At 46.1% G+C, this 14,129-nt stretch overlaps 2 protein-coding genes across 3 annotated transcripts in view; both read left to right on the top strand.

The window, feature by feature from the left end:
- Positions 1 to 14,129, top strand: part of LOC117667384 (hexosaminidase D-like) — a 256,224-nt gene that overhangs the window by 175,087 nt on the left and 67,008 nt on the right. The gene's annotated exons all lie outside the window — the stretch shown is intronic.
- The window catches only part of BRICD5 (BRICHOS domain containing 5), a 26,225-nt gene that overhangs the window by 4,006 nt on the left and 8,090 nt on the right, over positions 1 to 14,129 (top strand). For both annotated transcript variants that reach the window (XM_087878436.1, XM_087878435.1), the window contains exon 2: positions 3,158 to 3,289. In XM_087878436.1, coding sequence (XP_087734562.1) covers positions 3,221 to 3,289 — 69 coding nt within the window. In that variant the 5' untranslated portion in view covers positions 3,158 to 3,220. The remainder of the gene's footprint in view (positions 1 to 3,157; positions 3,290 to 14,129) is intronic.

The raw sequence follows: 14,129 nt of genomic DNA, 5'->3' as shown, positions 1-14,129 counted from the left end.
TGGAGGCTAAAACATATGATGAACGGTTGCAGGAACCGGGCATGGCTAGTCTAGTGAAGAGAAGGACCAGGGGAGCAATCTTCCAATATCTGAGGGGCTGCCACAGAGGAAGGAGGTCAAGCTATTTTCCAAGGCGCCTGAAGGCCAAACAAGGAATAATGGATGAAAACTGACCGAGGAGAGATTCAACCTGGAAATAAGGAGAAATTTCCTGACAGTGAGGACAATCAACCCATGGAACAGAAGTTGCCTTCAGAAGTTATGGAAGCTTCATCACTGGAAGCTTTCAAGAAGAGATTGGTCTGCCACCTGTCAGAAATGGTGTAGGGTCTCCTGCTTGGACGGGGGGTTGGACTAGATGATCTACATTGGTCCCTTCCAACTCTGTTTATCTGTTAAGGACACCAAGGAATGTGGAGAGCTGACCAGTCCTGCTGAAGGTTTACTTCATGTCCGTGCAGAGTGTGGCTGGAGAGTTTCTGCATAATGGGGATATGGTGAGCTTTGGGTTTGCATCTCTCTGTTTTCAACTCCAGCCAAGAAGAGTTTGGGCACCTGGAGCTAACCTGTGGCCAATCTTGAAAACCTCTAGTAGGCTCAGATCAGACAGCAAAGTTGTGAGCTAGGTTGGGGAATCAAAATCAAAATCATCTCAGAACAAGGCAAGACCCTTCCACGTTGCTGTCCTGACAGTTACATTTTGTGCCATGGATGAACCAAGAATCAAGGCGCCTTTTCAAGTTTGGAAAGGAAATTTTTTCTCTGTTTCTCAAATCAGGAAATGTAGACCTTTCCTCCCACAAGGGTCTTGCAATCTTGAAGGAGGTAGAAAGAGACGGGGGGGGGAGGAAGAGGAAGGGTGGGGGAAACCAAAGGAAGTAACTATTTCACAACAAACATGCTTTTGTGATGTATTGATTGCAATTCACACAACTTTCTCAATTTGGTCAATGAATTCACCCAGTTTCTGGGTTTTCATGAAAACCAAACCATAAACTAATCCAAAAGCCATTTGAAACGAATCAAACGAAACACCCCACGCAAATGGGCTCTACCAAGATGAAAGTTGTGGGAGAAAACTGTTTCCTTATCTGATGGGTTCTTGTCCCTGAAGTTCCAGGACTGGGTACCTCCTTTCCTTGTGCGTGGAAATAAGCGAGCAAGTGAAAGTGATGGGAGCAAAGAGCATCTCTCCAGAGGCAGTGGAAGATGGAGATCAGAGGACACTCTGGAGCTGGTAGGCAAGCAGGGCATTCAACACCCCCTTTCCAACCTTTGCTCTCTGGGTCTGGGGTGGCAGACAGCTGCTGTCCCCCAGCCAGGTTCTTTCCTTCCTACAAGAAAGGGCTGCGGAGCCCTGGAACATCTGCCAGCGTCAAGGTCCCTGACACAAAGCCCTCGATTGTGCTCCCATGAATGCCTTGGCTGTCTCTCCGGGCAGGGCAGGGCAAGCATCACTGGGGCCTGGCCAGCATCTCTCTGCAGCCCCCCTTCCCTCCACCCACTAGGTAGTCTAGTTTCACCTCCACATGCCTCTGCCCAGGCTGGGAATCCAGGGGCATTGCTCACCTGGCTCTCCTTGGGCACATTCTTGGATATCTAACTGGGAGTTCTGGAATTACAAGGCAATTCGACTCAGTCTGAGGAAAGAAAGATCCGGGATGGAGGAGCAGGCCGTGGCCCACACTACTCTCAACACAGTAAGTAGCCTTCCCTCCGCACCAGGTTTGCCCCAGGGAGGGCCACAGCCCTGACTCCCTGCCTGCAAGTCAGGGTCCCGTCTTAATGGTGGTGGGTGCTTTTATGCACCAAAATGGTTTTAGAGCTGCTGGATGCCCTGGGCTCCATCCATGTTGCCCTGGGGGAAGAGAAAGGATGCTGCAAAAGTGAAGCCCCTCCATCACTCCCGAGTCCAAGTGCCATTCCGTAGGTTGGGAACTCAGCAGCCTGCTTGAATCTCCTTTCCCCTACGTAGAGAAGCATCTGGGAGGCACCTGCTAGTTACAATGTCCCATAAGGAATTAATCGACTCAGGTTTTCCACAACCAGATGCCTTGGTCTGGCCGGCCCTTCACATCTGGAAGGGACCCATTTGGAGAGGCTGAAGGTGGGGCTTTGTGTTGTAGGTGCCATAAGATGAGGGCTCTATTCTGAGAGCAAGTCCCACATTAATCACTCAGGTAATTACGTTTCTTCTTTGCTGTAAGTTTATACTTGCAGTGTGTGTGTGTGTGTGTGTATATACACATGTATATAGAGATAGGTGTAGAGCTAGAGATAGAGAGATAGATACTATAGATAGATATTGTAGATAGGTAGGTAGACAGACAGACAGACAGACACACAAACACTAGATAGATAGATAGATAGATAGATAGATAGATAGATAGATGATAGATAGATGATAGATAGATAGATAGATAGATAGATGATAGACAGATAGATAGATAGATGATAGATAGATAGATAGATAGATGATAGATAGATGATAGATAGATAGATAGATAGATGATAGACAGATAGATAGATAGATGATAGATAGATAGATAGATAGATAGATAGATAGATAGATAGATAGATAGATACTGTAGATAGATATTGTAGATAGGTAGGCAGACAGACACAGACAGACACTGTAGATAGATAGATAGATAGATAGATAGATAGATAGATAGATAGATAGATAGATAGATAGATAGATGATAGATAGATAGATAGATAGATAGATAGATAGATAGATAGATATAGATAATCAATTTGATAACCAAAATAAGTCAATCGGATGTTTCATTTTCTAAGGGTACAGGAAGGCTACAATTTATACATTACTTATATGCTGTGGCCCAAACCGTTGGGACATATTTCTCTAACTCTTGGAAATATCTATAGCTTTTGGAAACTTAAGCATCAAGCAATGGCACTAAAGATCAGTCTACATTATCTTACATAATTCTGATAGCAGAAATGGAGAAGATAAACCGCTCCAATGCTGTGGTTTTCACATAGCTCAAAAATGAGTGGTTGATAATCTTCATTGCTCCATCAGCTTTGCCCCCAGCCCCAAAAGAATGTGGCTACACATGATGGTTATCGATGAAGCCAACAATGGAATCCAGGCTCTTTTTTTGAGGACTAATTTTCCCTCTTCTCCATTTAGGAAAAGCCCCCTCCAGCAGAATCCCACAGCCCGTCCAGAATATTTGGGGCCATCCTCTCCATTATGTTGACCTGTGGAATTATCTGCATCACGGTGGCAACAACTGTCAGCTTCACCCGGGTTTCGCCCAAGGTAAGACGTGGCCTTTTGCCAGAGGGCTGTTAGCCCCAATTCTCCGTTTTTTTTGCAGGGATAGCTGAAAACTTTCTCTCCATCTGGGCAAGATATTGCTGCAGCCCTGCAAAGACCATGCAGAAGTCCATCTCAGTTTGAAGAATGGAAGCCATCATCCATTTGAATAATGGAAAATGGATAGAATTATTTCTGTTTAAGAACCTAGCTGGAAGAAGAAGAAAACTTTTTTTAAAGGGTTTTTTTTAATCCCATCTTTATATTTTTTGTAAATAACTCAAAGCAATGAAAATGCTTAATATGCTTAATCCGGCTGACCTTCTGTTCTGCCCCAGCTCCGGATTCCCGAGGATATTGACACACACCAACAGTCCTTATCAAATTTATTAAGTAACAAGAATAAACCAAAGTCCGGCAAAGGTTGGCAACCAGCCCAGAAAACAAGATATGATAAGACTTTTCCAAAAATGCTCTGATGATAATTACAAGTTGTTTCCAGCAAGAAACTTACTAAGGGCGTGTGACTTAAATAGGCTAAGGGAGTGGCCAATTATCCTCAAGCCTTACTCTCAAGAAGACCTCCTTCTGAGTAGCTACTCCTGCCTTTTGGCAGCCCTGCGTGCTCGAGCATTGAGAAGAGGCTCCTCCACTTCGCTCTCTCCACTTGAAGGAGCCTCTGGAGGTTCTGAAGGCCCTGGGTGAGTCTCTGCCTCTAGCACCATATCCTCTTCAGCCTCCTCGCTGTCCGATGCGAGCGCCGGCTGCGCTGGCTGCTGGCGTGACACCACACCAGCCTCCTCGTCGTCAGGATCAGCCATGATCCGTGCAGGCCACTGGCGGGCCACAACACCTTCATGTCTAAGGCAGGATTAGAACTCACCACCTACTGGCTTCTAGGCCAGCACCTTCACCAGACCGTCTCTTTCCTCCTACTATTTTCCACAGATTGCCACATTTGTATAAAAGCAATTTTTTCCCCACCCCACCAAATTGTACTGATAATACTAGAGGTATATCTACATTCATAGAAGAATATAGAAGGCAATAGAATCCTAGAGTTGAAGGGGCCTTTTGAGGCTGTCAAATCTGTTCAGGGCTGGAATTCAAATTCAGTCATCCCAGGCAAAGGGCAGCCCCCCTCCTCCTCACGATCTCCCTTGATAATCGGCTGCCCTGTCAAACTGCTCTTAATAGCAATCGCACTTAGACTTATATACCGCTTCATAGTGCTTTTAGAGCCCTCTCTAAGCGGTTTACAAAGTCAGCCTCTTGCCCCCAACAATCTGGGTCCTCATTTTACCCACCTCGGAAGGACGGAAGGTTGAGTCAGCCTTGAGCCTGGTGAGATTTGAACTGCCAAATTGCAGGCAGCCAGCCAGCAGTCAGCAGAAGTAGCCTGCAGTACTGCACTCTAACCACTACGCTACCATGGCTCATTAATCATATAGTACCACTGAAATCTATGAGATTTAATCTCTTATTTCATTGAAATGTAGGAGGTTTCATCTTAAAAACTGTGGGGGAAATGGCATGGGTCTGTGACAAGACAAGAAAGACAACAACAAAGTGGAGATGAGGTGGAATGCATCAGATTGTGTTCCAAAAAAGTGCCTCTGTGCATGCAGAATTCCATATGTGAGCGTAACATGGGTCTGCAGTTCATTAAAGCAACTGCATCTCTTTCCAGGATCAGCTGCTTGATCCCAAGAAAAGCTACCACTGCTTTAAAGTTCTACATGTGATCTATCTGCAATTTTTCAGTCCCATGTGGTCCAGAAGACCTTTTCAGCATCCAGTTTGAAAGGCTGAACAGTCCTACCAAAGGGGAAAGAACCACCATGAAATGCTCAAAAACTAATTTTGAACAGGGATTCTTCTTCCTTGTCAAATCACAGAGAAGTGCTGTTTTTAAGTCCCAAAACTCCAGAACTGGCCCATGTTCCTCCCCAACCTCTTCACTGTCAGAGGCTGCCGCCAGCTCTGCTGGCAGCTGGCAGGCCACAACAGCTCTGACGAGATGGGTGGCACATAAATTTAATAAGCAAACAAAGAATCCGCCAAGAAGTTCCATACCGTCTTCTCGATTGAAATAAAGAACAGCACGGGATGGCTTGGAATCAGTCATTCTTTCTTTGCATCGGCCAGTCTGATCCAGTGTATGTGGTCGTTATCAGTTGGGGAAAACTTTCTGAGAAACTCACAAATCAAGTGATCTGCTTCTCTTCCACAACTGCCCAGCCTCTGCCCACTTCCATCCAGCAACCCACTGAAGGCAGTGTAGCTAGACTAGAGGCACAGAGGAATCCCTGCCATTATTTTAGGTTGTTAGCGTTACAATACAATATTCTTTGTTGGCCAAGACACACAAGGAATTTGTCTCCGGTGCATAATTTTCAGTGTACATACAAACAACAAACAACAAAGTAATAGAATCATAAGATACCACTAGGAGAAAGTAATAGGAAAGATGAGAAGGATAATAGCAATACAGCCCAACTATATGGGTGAAGTAGAGTAGATTAGAGTAGAGTAGAGTAGAGTAGAGTAGAGTAGAGTAGAGTAGAATAGAATAGAATAGAATAGAATAGAATAGAATAGAATAGAATAGAATAGGAGTTGGAAGGGAACTTGGAGGTCTTCTAGTCCAGCCCCCTGCTCAAGCAGGAGAACCCATACCATTTCAGATAAGTCACTGTCTAGTCCATGGCTGCCATCTCTGGTCCAACTCCCAGTGGGGGTCAAAGGACAGATCTGGCATTTATCTCATGTAGTGACATGGTCTGGAACTGGGCGATTCGGCCATCGGTCCCCAATCACAGGCAGAACACCTCTGTTGGCCTTGGAGTTCCCTTGGCTGCACCATCCTGCAGGGAGATGGGACCCATTTGTATAGGTCTCTTCCCCCCCTCCCCCAGGCACCTGATGGACTCAACTGAGTTTTAAGGAACTTGGGTTGTTCCTGGTGCAGTTGATCCACTTGGAATGAGAACCGGAATGAGAACTAAATTGCACCTTCCAGAAGAACTGATTGCATCAGCAGAAGAGATGCCAGTAAAACAAATTCTGACCCTATTCGATCATGGCAAGGGCCTTTCTTAAGGATTATCTTGTGATAATAAAGATGGTGGGGGGAGGAAATAGCAATTTTTTTCTGCCCATCTCACATCTGAACAGAACTGGTCAATAGTCTGCTTAATATGACTTAGTTCCTTCTGGATAAGGAGGGAGCAATAATTGCAGAGTGTCAGCTGTCCCATCTCGGTCTGTTAGAAAAGAAAGACTCTCGAAATCCATTGTTAATGGAAGTACACTTTACTAAAGTCAAGTGGTTACAGAAGAAGCAAAGCCGGATCTGGGATTTTCACGCCCAAAGCATACGGTTAACTTTTCCCTCGTTCCCAACCTTCCCTCCTGGTTATCTTTAAGCGTCTAATCAAATTGTTTGGGTAATAGCCCCTGGCTTCACAGTCTGGTTCTGCATTCCATAATGTGACCTTGGAACAGCTGGCAGCTCTTGGGGAACAGCACAATGTGTATTTTTGATTCCTCTCATGCTAGTCCCCCCCCCATCCCACCCCTCAGTTGTCTGCCCCCCCCCGCTGCCCCCGCTGAGTATGGCAGGCTGGCAGTAAATAAAGGATGCCATAGCAGAGTGGCATTCCTGACACAGAGCCTCTGTAAGGACTATTCCTGGCATCTGGATTGAGTTACTCAGATTCATTTGAAGTTGGATTTTAACCATGCAGATCCTAGGGATCAGATACCTGAGGTGTGATCTAGCAGGATTATCTGGGAGGATTGTGAGGCTTTTGGTCCTGGTGAAGAAAACAAGGTCCTTGGAGCTATTAGTTCAGTGTTTTAAATTGAGATGATCTATCCAGTAATTTAAAATAAAGCAGAAAGTTGAAGGTGCCATGGGTTTATCTGCATCCTCTCCGTTAAATACAATTCAGACAACTGTATCAGAGCAGCCTCAAAATGAAAACTCACAATACCCCATGCATCAGAAGAACATGATGGACTGGAGACTAAAACATATGAAGAACTGAGCATGGCTAGTCTAGTGAAGAGAAGGACCAGGGGAGACAGGATAGTGGGGTTCCAATATTTGAGGGGCTGCCACAGAGGAGGGGGTCAAGCTATTTTCCAAAGCACCTGAAGGTCAGACAAGGAATAATGGATGGAAACTGAACAAGGAGAAATTCAACCTGGAAATAAGGATAAATTTCCTGACAGAACAATCAACCCATGGAACAGAAGTTGCCTTCAGAAGTTATGGAAGCTTCATCACTGGAAGCTTTCAAGAAGAAACTGGACTGCCTTCTATCAAAAATGGTACAGGGTCTCCTGCTTGGGCAGGGGGTTGGACTAGATGTCCTACAAAGTCCCTTCCAACTCTGTTAATTCGGTATTAATCTATATGGAAGCCTATCCAATGAAATCCGGTAACCAGTGAGAAGCAGCACCCACCCATTCCTGCATATCAAGAAAGAACATATAAATATGGACAATGCCCTGTTCAATCTTTGACTGTCCTGGTTGGTCAGGGCTTCTTGGTTGTGATGTGAGGTTGGCCATGTGTCGGTTAATGCCTTCTTCAAGTAGGGGATGGTTCCATCTGCTCTGAACAAGGTGACTCAAGGAGCCTTTGCTGGACACCCTAGAACTGGACAATTTTATCTGTTCTCCATTTTTCTTCCTCCTTGGGAGAGTTGTTAAGAAGAGTGATGGGATTTAGCTCGGGAGGAGCCTGGAAGAAACTGATTATCTGCATCCTTCTCAATCAAGTTCAGAATTGTTTACAGCACAGAGATGGCCTTGATTGCACCCAATCAAATTTAATGGGACATGGATGGAGGTGGCGCCTCTACATTGTCTTCCCCCCTTGATTTAACAATGGGATTTGGTGGAACTGATTATGGTCTCCTCAGTGGTGGAATCCAGATTTTTTTTTACTACCAATTCTGTGGGCGTGGTGTGGGTGTGGCAGGGGAAGGATACTGCAAAATCTCCATTCCCACCCCACTCTGGGGCCAACCAGAGGTAGTATTTGCCGGTTCTCCAAACTACTCAAAATTTCCACTACTGGTTCTCCAGAACCTGTCAGAACCTGCTGGATTCCACCCCTGGATCTCCTTCTGGATCAGTTTAGGGGTTTGGGACCAGGAGTTGAAAGCATGAGTTATGGTTTTACCAGTGAATCCAAGAAGTACTATGACATCCTTATGGCACATTTAACTAAACTTGAAGTACTTAAACACCAGAAGACCTTTACTCAAGTAATCTGGTATTTGAAGTACTCTGCCCTCCCCTCAACTGTCCTTAAAAGCTGATACAGGAAGATTCCTTACCCAGAGAACTGCCACACAAGGTCCTGTGACTCTGGACACACAGCAACAACTGAGGATGTCCCTCTACTACACAGTCATTCATACTAGTCTCATCGGGGTGGGTTCTATTTACCTTTATTACCAGTTCGCATCGCGCCCGCTCTTCTATGCAGATCACCTGTGATGATGTCGGGGTCAGTGGGTGGAGCCTCCCGCCAATTTTACTACCGGTTCTTGCGAACCGATCCGAACCAGGGGCAACCCACCACTGCATCTCACCATTATTGCATAAATACTTAGGCACGTAGGACAATTCTACACACGCGCACACACACTTTCACATAGCAACACTGCGATGGCATATAATGTTGCCAGGTTGTGTGCAGCAGTGCTTAAAATTTGTTGGATGATGATCCATGCCATAAATTAGACTTTAATGAGCATCTAGTTTGCCACACTAGAGTGCTCTGTAATTTGATATAGTCTTCCATCTATTAACCTTTATGCTCCCCTACACCCATCTAATACTCCTGCTCCTTGGTTTTTAGACTCATTTTTAAAATATATACTTTCTGTTTTGATATATTCTCTAGCATCTCCTAGAATTCTTTTTTAAAAACTCTGATGCTCTTTAATTGACTATTCCCCACCTGCTTTATGCTGGTCTATGACCATAATATGGGACACAGTGGCTCAGTGGCTAAGACGCTGAGCTTGTCGATCAAAAGGTCGGCAGTTCAGCGGTTCGAATCCCTAGTGCCGCATAACGGGGTAAGGTCCCGTTCCTTGTCCCAGCTTCTGCCAACCTAGCAGTTCGAAAGCACGTAAAAAATGCAAGTAGAAAAATAGGGACCACCTTTGATGGGAAGGTAAACAGCGTTCCGTGCGCCTTTGGCATTGAGTCATGCCGGCCACATGACCACGGAGACATCTTCAGACAGCGCTGGCTCTTCGACTTTGAAACAGAGATGAGCACCGCCCCCTAGAGTCAGGAATGACTAGCACATATGTGCGAGGGAACCCTTTACCTTTACCTTATGACCAGTGGTGAAATCCAATTTTTTTACTACTGGTTCTGTGGGCGTGGCTTGGTGGGCGTGGCATGGCATGGCTTGGTTGGTGTGGTTTGGTGGGCATGGCAGGAGAAGGATACTGCAAAATCTCCATTCACTCCCCACTCCAGGGGGAAGGATATTGCAAAATCTCCATTCCCACCCCACTCTGGGGCCAGCCAGAGGTGATATTTGCTGGTTCTCCAAACTACTCAAAATTTCCGCTACCGGTTCTCCAGAACCTCTCAGAACCTGCTGGATTTCACCCCTGTTTATGACCATAATAAAGATCTGAATTGACAATGTTCTGGCAGTTCTCCTCTTTTCTCCAGGGCCAGTTCCAGTTGTGTGATGGTGGTGGTAGGTCTAGTCCTAGGCCCCTACCCTTCACACAGCTTTGGGGTTTTTCTCTCTCTCTGCTCCTATTTAACATCTATATGAACTTGCTGGGTGAGATTGTATGCTAATACAGAGTAAGGTGTCTGATCAATAATGTTGATTATATAAATTCTGCCTCTCTGCTAAGGGTCAATGAAGTGACACTACCAGGTTCTTTCATAGAACATTAGAGTTGAAAGGGACTTTGGAGGTCTTCTAGTCCAACCCCCTAATCGAGCAGGAGACCCTATACCATTCTGGACAAATTGGTGCCCAGTCTCCTCTTAAAAGCCTCCAATGATGAAGCACCCACAACTTCTGGAGTCAAGCTGTTTCACTTGATTATTTTCACAGTCAGGAAATTTCTCCTTATTGTAGTTCTTAGGTTGCTTCTCTCCTTGATTAGTTTCCATCCATGGTTATGGGAGGGGGTGGTCTGAATGGGGAAGAGCAGGCTTTGACTCAACCTCTACAAGACAGATAAGTCTTGTAGAGGTTGAGATAAGGACAGCTCTGTTGGTCTATGGTGGTAAAAAGTGTGGGTGAGCCTGGAAGCATCTTTTACAAGTATAAATTGCCTGTAATACGAACACATTTTACCGGTTTAAAATGAGGATTAAATACACTCTCAGAAGCTGCAGCTCACTTGATCAGGCACACAGAGTGGCTTGACTGATTTAAATTGGGGTGAGCCCGCTTTTCACAATTTGAATAAATTGTGTTACTGCGGAAAGGGGCTACCAGACTTCTTCTGGTATTTCCAAAAAGATCGAGCGCCCATGGGTTTCTAGATCTCCCATATCCCCATCTTTAATTCTGAGAGGATTATTTGAGAGTCCTCGCAGCTCTTGCCTCCGTAGTGGGTGGCAGCTTTGACTGGAGGGGAGGGGCATGTTGCTGCACGAATTCATCTTCTGTACCTGTTGCTGCCTTTTCTGGATTGAAAAACTCCTCACGGCTTAGTCATGGCTTAGTCAATGCTCATTTCAAGGTTGCTTTTGAAGACCATTTGGAAGCTTCATGTCAAGCTTGGGAAGTCAGGAGTCCAGGCAGTTCAAATGAATATATAGGTTTATTGCGAGCTTAATAGCAATAGCGCTTAGACTTATATACTGCTTCCCAGTGCTTTACAGCCCTCTCTAAGCGGCTTACATTGTCAGCCAATTGCCCCCAACAATCTGGGTCCTCATTTTACCCCACTCGGAAGGATGAAAGGCTGAGTCAACCTTGAGCTGGTGAGGATCGAACTACTGGCAATTGGAAGAATTAGCCTGCAATACTGCATTCTAGCCACTGTACCAACACAGAAGGAAGGAAGGAAGGAAGGAAGGGCCATAGCAATAGCACTGAGACTTAATAATAATAATAATAATAATAATAATAATAATAATAATAATAATAATAATAATAATAATAATAATAATAATTTTATTTCTATACCGCCCTTCTCCCGAAGGACTCAGGGCGGTGTACAGCCTATTTAAAAACACAGAAACAAAACAACAGTTAAAATTTAAAATCATTAAATAATTAGGCTCCAATTAAAATCCCAGAAATTTAAAATACCCCAATTTAAAACGTTATGTTAATAGCCCGGCCTGGCGGAACAACAGGGTCTTCAGAGCGCAGCGAAACACTCGGAGGTCGGAGATCTTACGTATTTCCGAGGGCAGTTCATTCCACAGGGCTGAGGCTCCCACAGAGAAGGCCCTCCCACTGGGTGTCGCCAGCTGACATAACTTGGCCGATGGCACCCTGAGGAGACCCTCTCTGTGGGAGCGGACTGGTCGGTGGGAGGCTATTGGTGGCAGAAGTTGGTCTCGAAGGTACCCGGGTCCTATGCCATGGAGCGCTTTAAAGGTGGTAACCAACACCTTGAATCGCACCCGGAAGACCACTGGGAGCCAGTGCAGCTCGCGCAGGAGGGGTGTCACGCGGGCACAACAAGTTGCACCCATAACCACCCGCGCGGCCGCATTCTGGACCAGTTGGAGCCTCCGAGTGCTCTTCAAGGGGAGCCCCATGTAGAGAGCATTACAATAGTCCAACCGGGAGGTGACAAGGGCGTGAGTGACCGTGCGCAAGGCGTCCCGATCCAGAAAGGGCTGCAACTGGCGAATCAGGCGAACCTGATAAAAGGCCCCCCTGGCCACGGCCATCATGTGCTCTTCTAAAGACAGCCGTGCGTCCAGGAGGACACCCAGATTGCGAGCCCTCTCTGTGGGGGGCAAGGATTCACCCCCAATAGTCAGCGATGGCACCTGCTGACTATATCGGGGCGCCGGAAGCCACAGCCACTCGGTCTTGGAGGGGTTGAGTCTGAGCCTGTTCCTCCCCATCCAGGCCCGCACGGCCTCCAGGCAGCGGGACATCACATCAAGGGCATCGTTGGGGTGGTCTGGGGTGGAGATGTACAGCTGAGTATCGTCAGCGTACAGATGACACTTCACCCCAAAACCACGGATGATCTCACCCAGCGGCTTCACATAAATGTTGAACAGGAGAGGCGAGAGGACTGACCCTTGCGGCACTCCCCATGCGAGATGCCTCGAGGTCGACCTCTGTCCCCCTGCCAACACAAACTGCGAGCGGTCGGAGAGGAAGGAGGAGAACCACCGCAGAACGGTGCCCCCTATTCCTAACCCCCTCAACCACTGCAGCATGATACCATGGTCAATGGTATCAAAAGCCGCTGAGAGGTCTAATAGGACTAGGACAGAGGAGCAACCCCTGTCCCGAGCCCTCCAGAGATCATCCACCAACGCGACCAATGCCGTTTCTGTGCTGTACCCCTGCCTGAAGCCCGACTGGTACGGGTCTAGATAGATAGCTTCATCCAGGTGCCGGGGAAGTTGTCGTGCCACCACGCTCTCAACAACCTTCGCCATAAAACGAAGGTTGGAGACTGGACGATAGTTAGCTAATTCAGCCGGGTCCAGGGAAGGCTTCTTGAGGAGGGGCCTCACTACCGCCTCTTTCAAGGTGGCAGGAAAGGCACCCTCACTCAGAGAAGCAGTTATAATCCCCTGGAGTTATAATCCACCGCTTCACAGTGCTTTACAGCCCTCTCTAACCAGTTTACAGAGTCAACCTCTTACCCCCAACAATCTGGGTCCTCATTGTACCCACCTCGGAAGGATGAGAGTCAACCTTGAGTCAATCAGGATCAAACTCCTGGCTGTGGCCAGAGTCAGCCTGCAATACTGCATTCTAACCATTGTGCAGGATGGATGGATGGATGGATGGATGGATGGATGGATGGATGGATGGAAGGAAGGAAGGAAGGAAGGAAGGAAGGAAGGAAGGAAGGAAGGAAGGAAGGAAGGAAGGACAATACCAATAGCACTTAGACTTATATACTGCTTCACAGTGCTTTGCAGCCCTCTCTAAGCGGTTTATATTGTCAGCCAATTTTCCCCAACAATTTGGGCCCTCATTTTACTGACCTCGGAAGGATGGAAGGCTGAATCAACCTTGAGCCTGAGTCAACCTTAAGCTCTCTGAGCATTGTGGTGGCCTAGCTCTCACTTCACAATCTGGAAGCTGTGAGTTCAGTACTAGGTAGCAGCAGATATTTCTTTCTCTGAGCACAGCAAAGAGTGTTATGTGGCTGTCTGTTGTCTATTTGTGACTCATCAGTAAGATGGAAGAGGTTTATTTGGCTCATTGTATCTTGGCAGTTGCAATTGTTCTTAAACTCTTTGGATTATTGTTTACTGCCCAGAGTTCACTGTAGAGGATTAGATGGCCATATTAATTAAGTGTAACTGGCATTAAATCAAATGGCAGAGGGAGGCAGCCAGCTTAGAGGAATCCGTATTTGAAGAATTTGCAGAATCAGTGCCTTCAGTCTTGGCTCCAAGAAAAAAAATACTTTATGGCTCAAGCAATTCCATCAGCTTTACAAAAATGAAAAGAGCACAAAAAATCCATGGTTGTGTTGACAGAATAATTTTAGAAGAAGCTTGTAGCCATCGTAAGTTCTGGACAGAAGTTTTCAAAGCAATTTCTCAACACAATGAACATCAGTGACGCATTGATTCAAAATGAAAAAAAAATGCCATCATTTAAAAATGTAAG

Source organism: Pantherophis guttatus, chromosome 14, assembly GCF_059756535.1.
Source record: "Pantherophis guttatus breed Tessera chromosome 14, ASM5975653v1, whole genome shotgun sequence".
Taxonomy (NCBI): domain Eukaryota; kingdom Metazoa; phylum Chordata; class Lepidosauria; order Squamata; family Colubridae; genus Pantherophis; species Pantherophis guttatus.
This window is presented reverse-complemented; position numbering and strand designations above follow the sequence as displayed.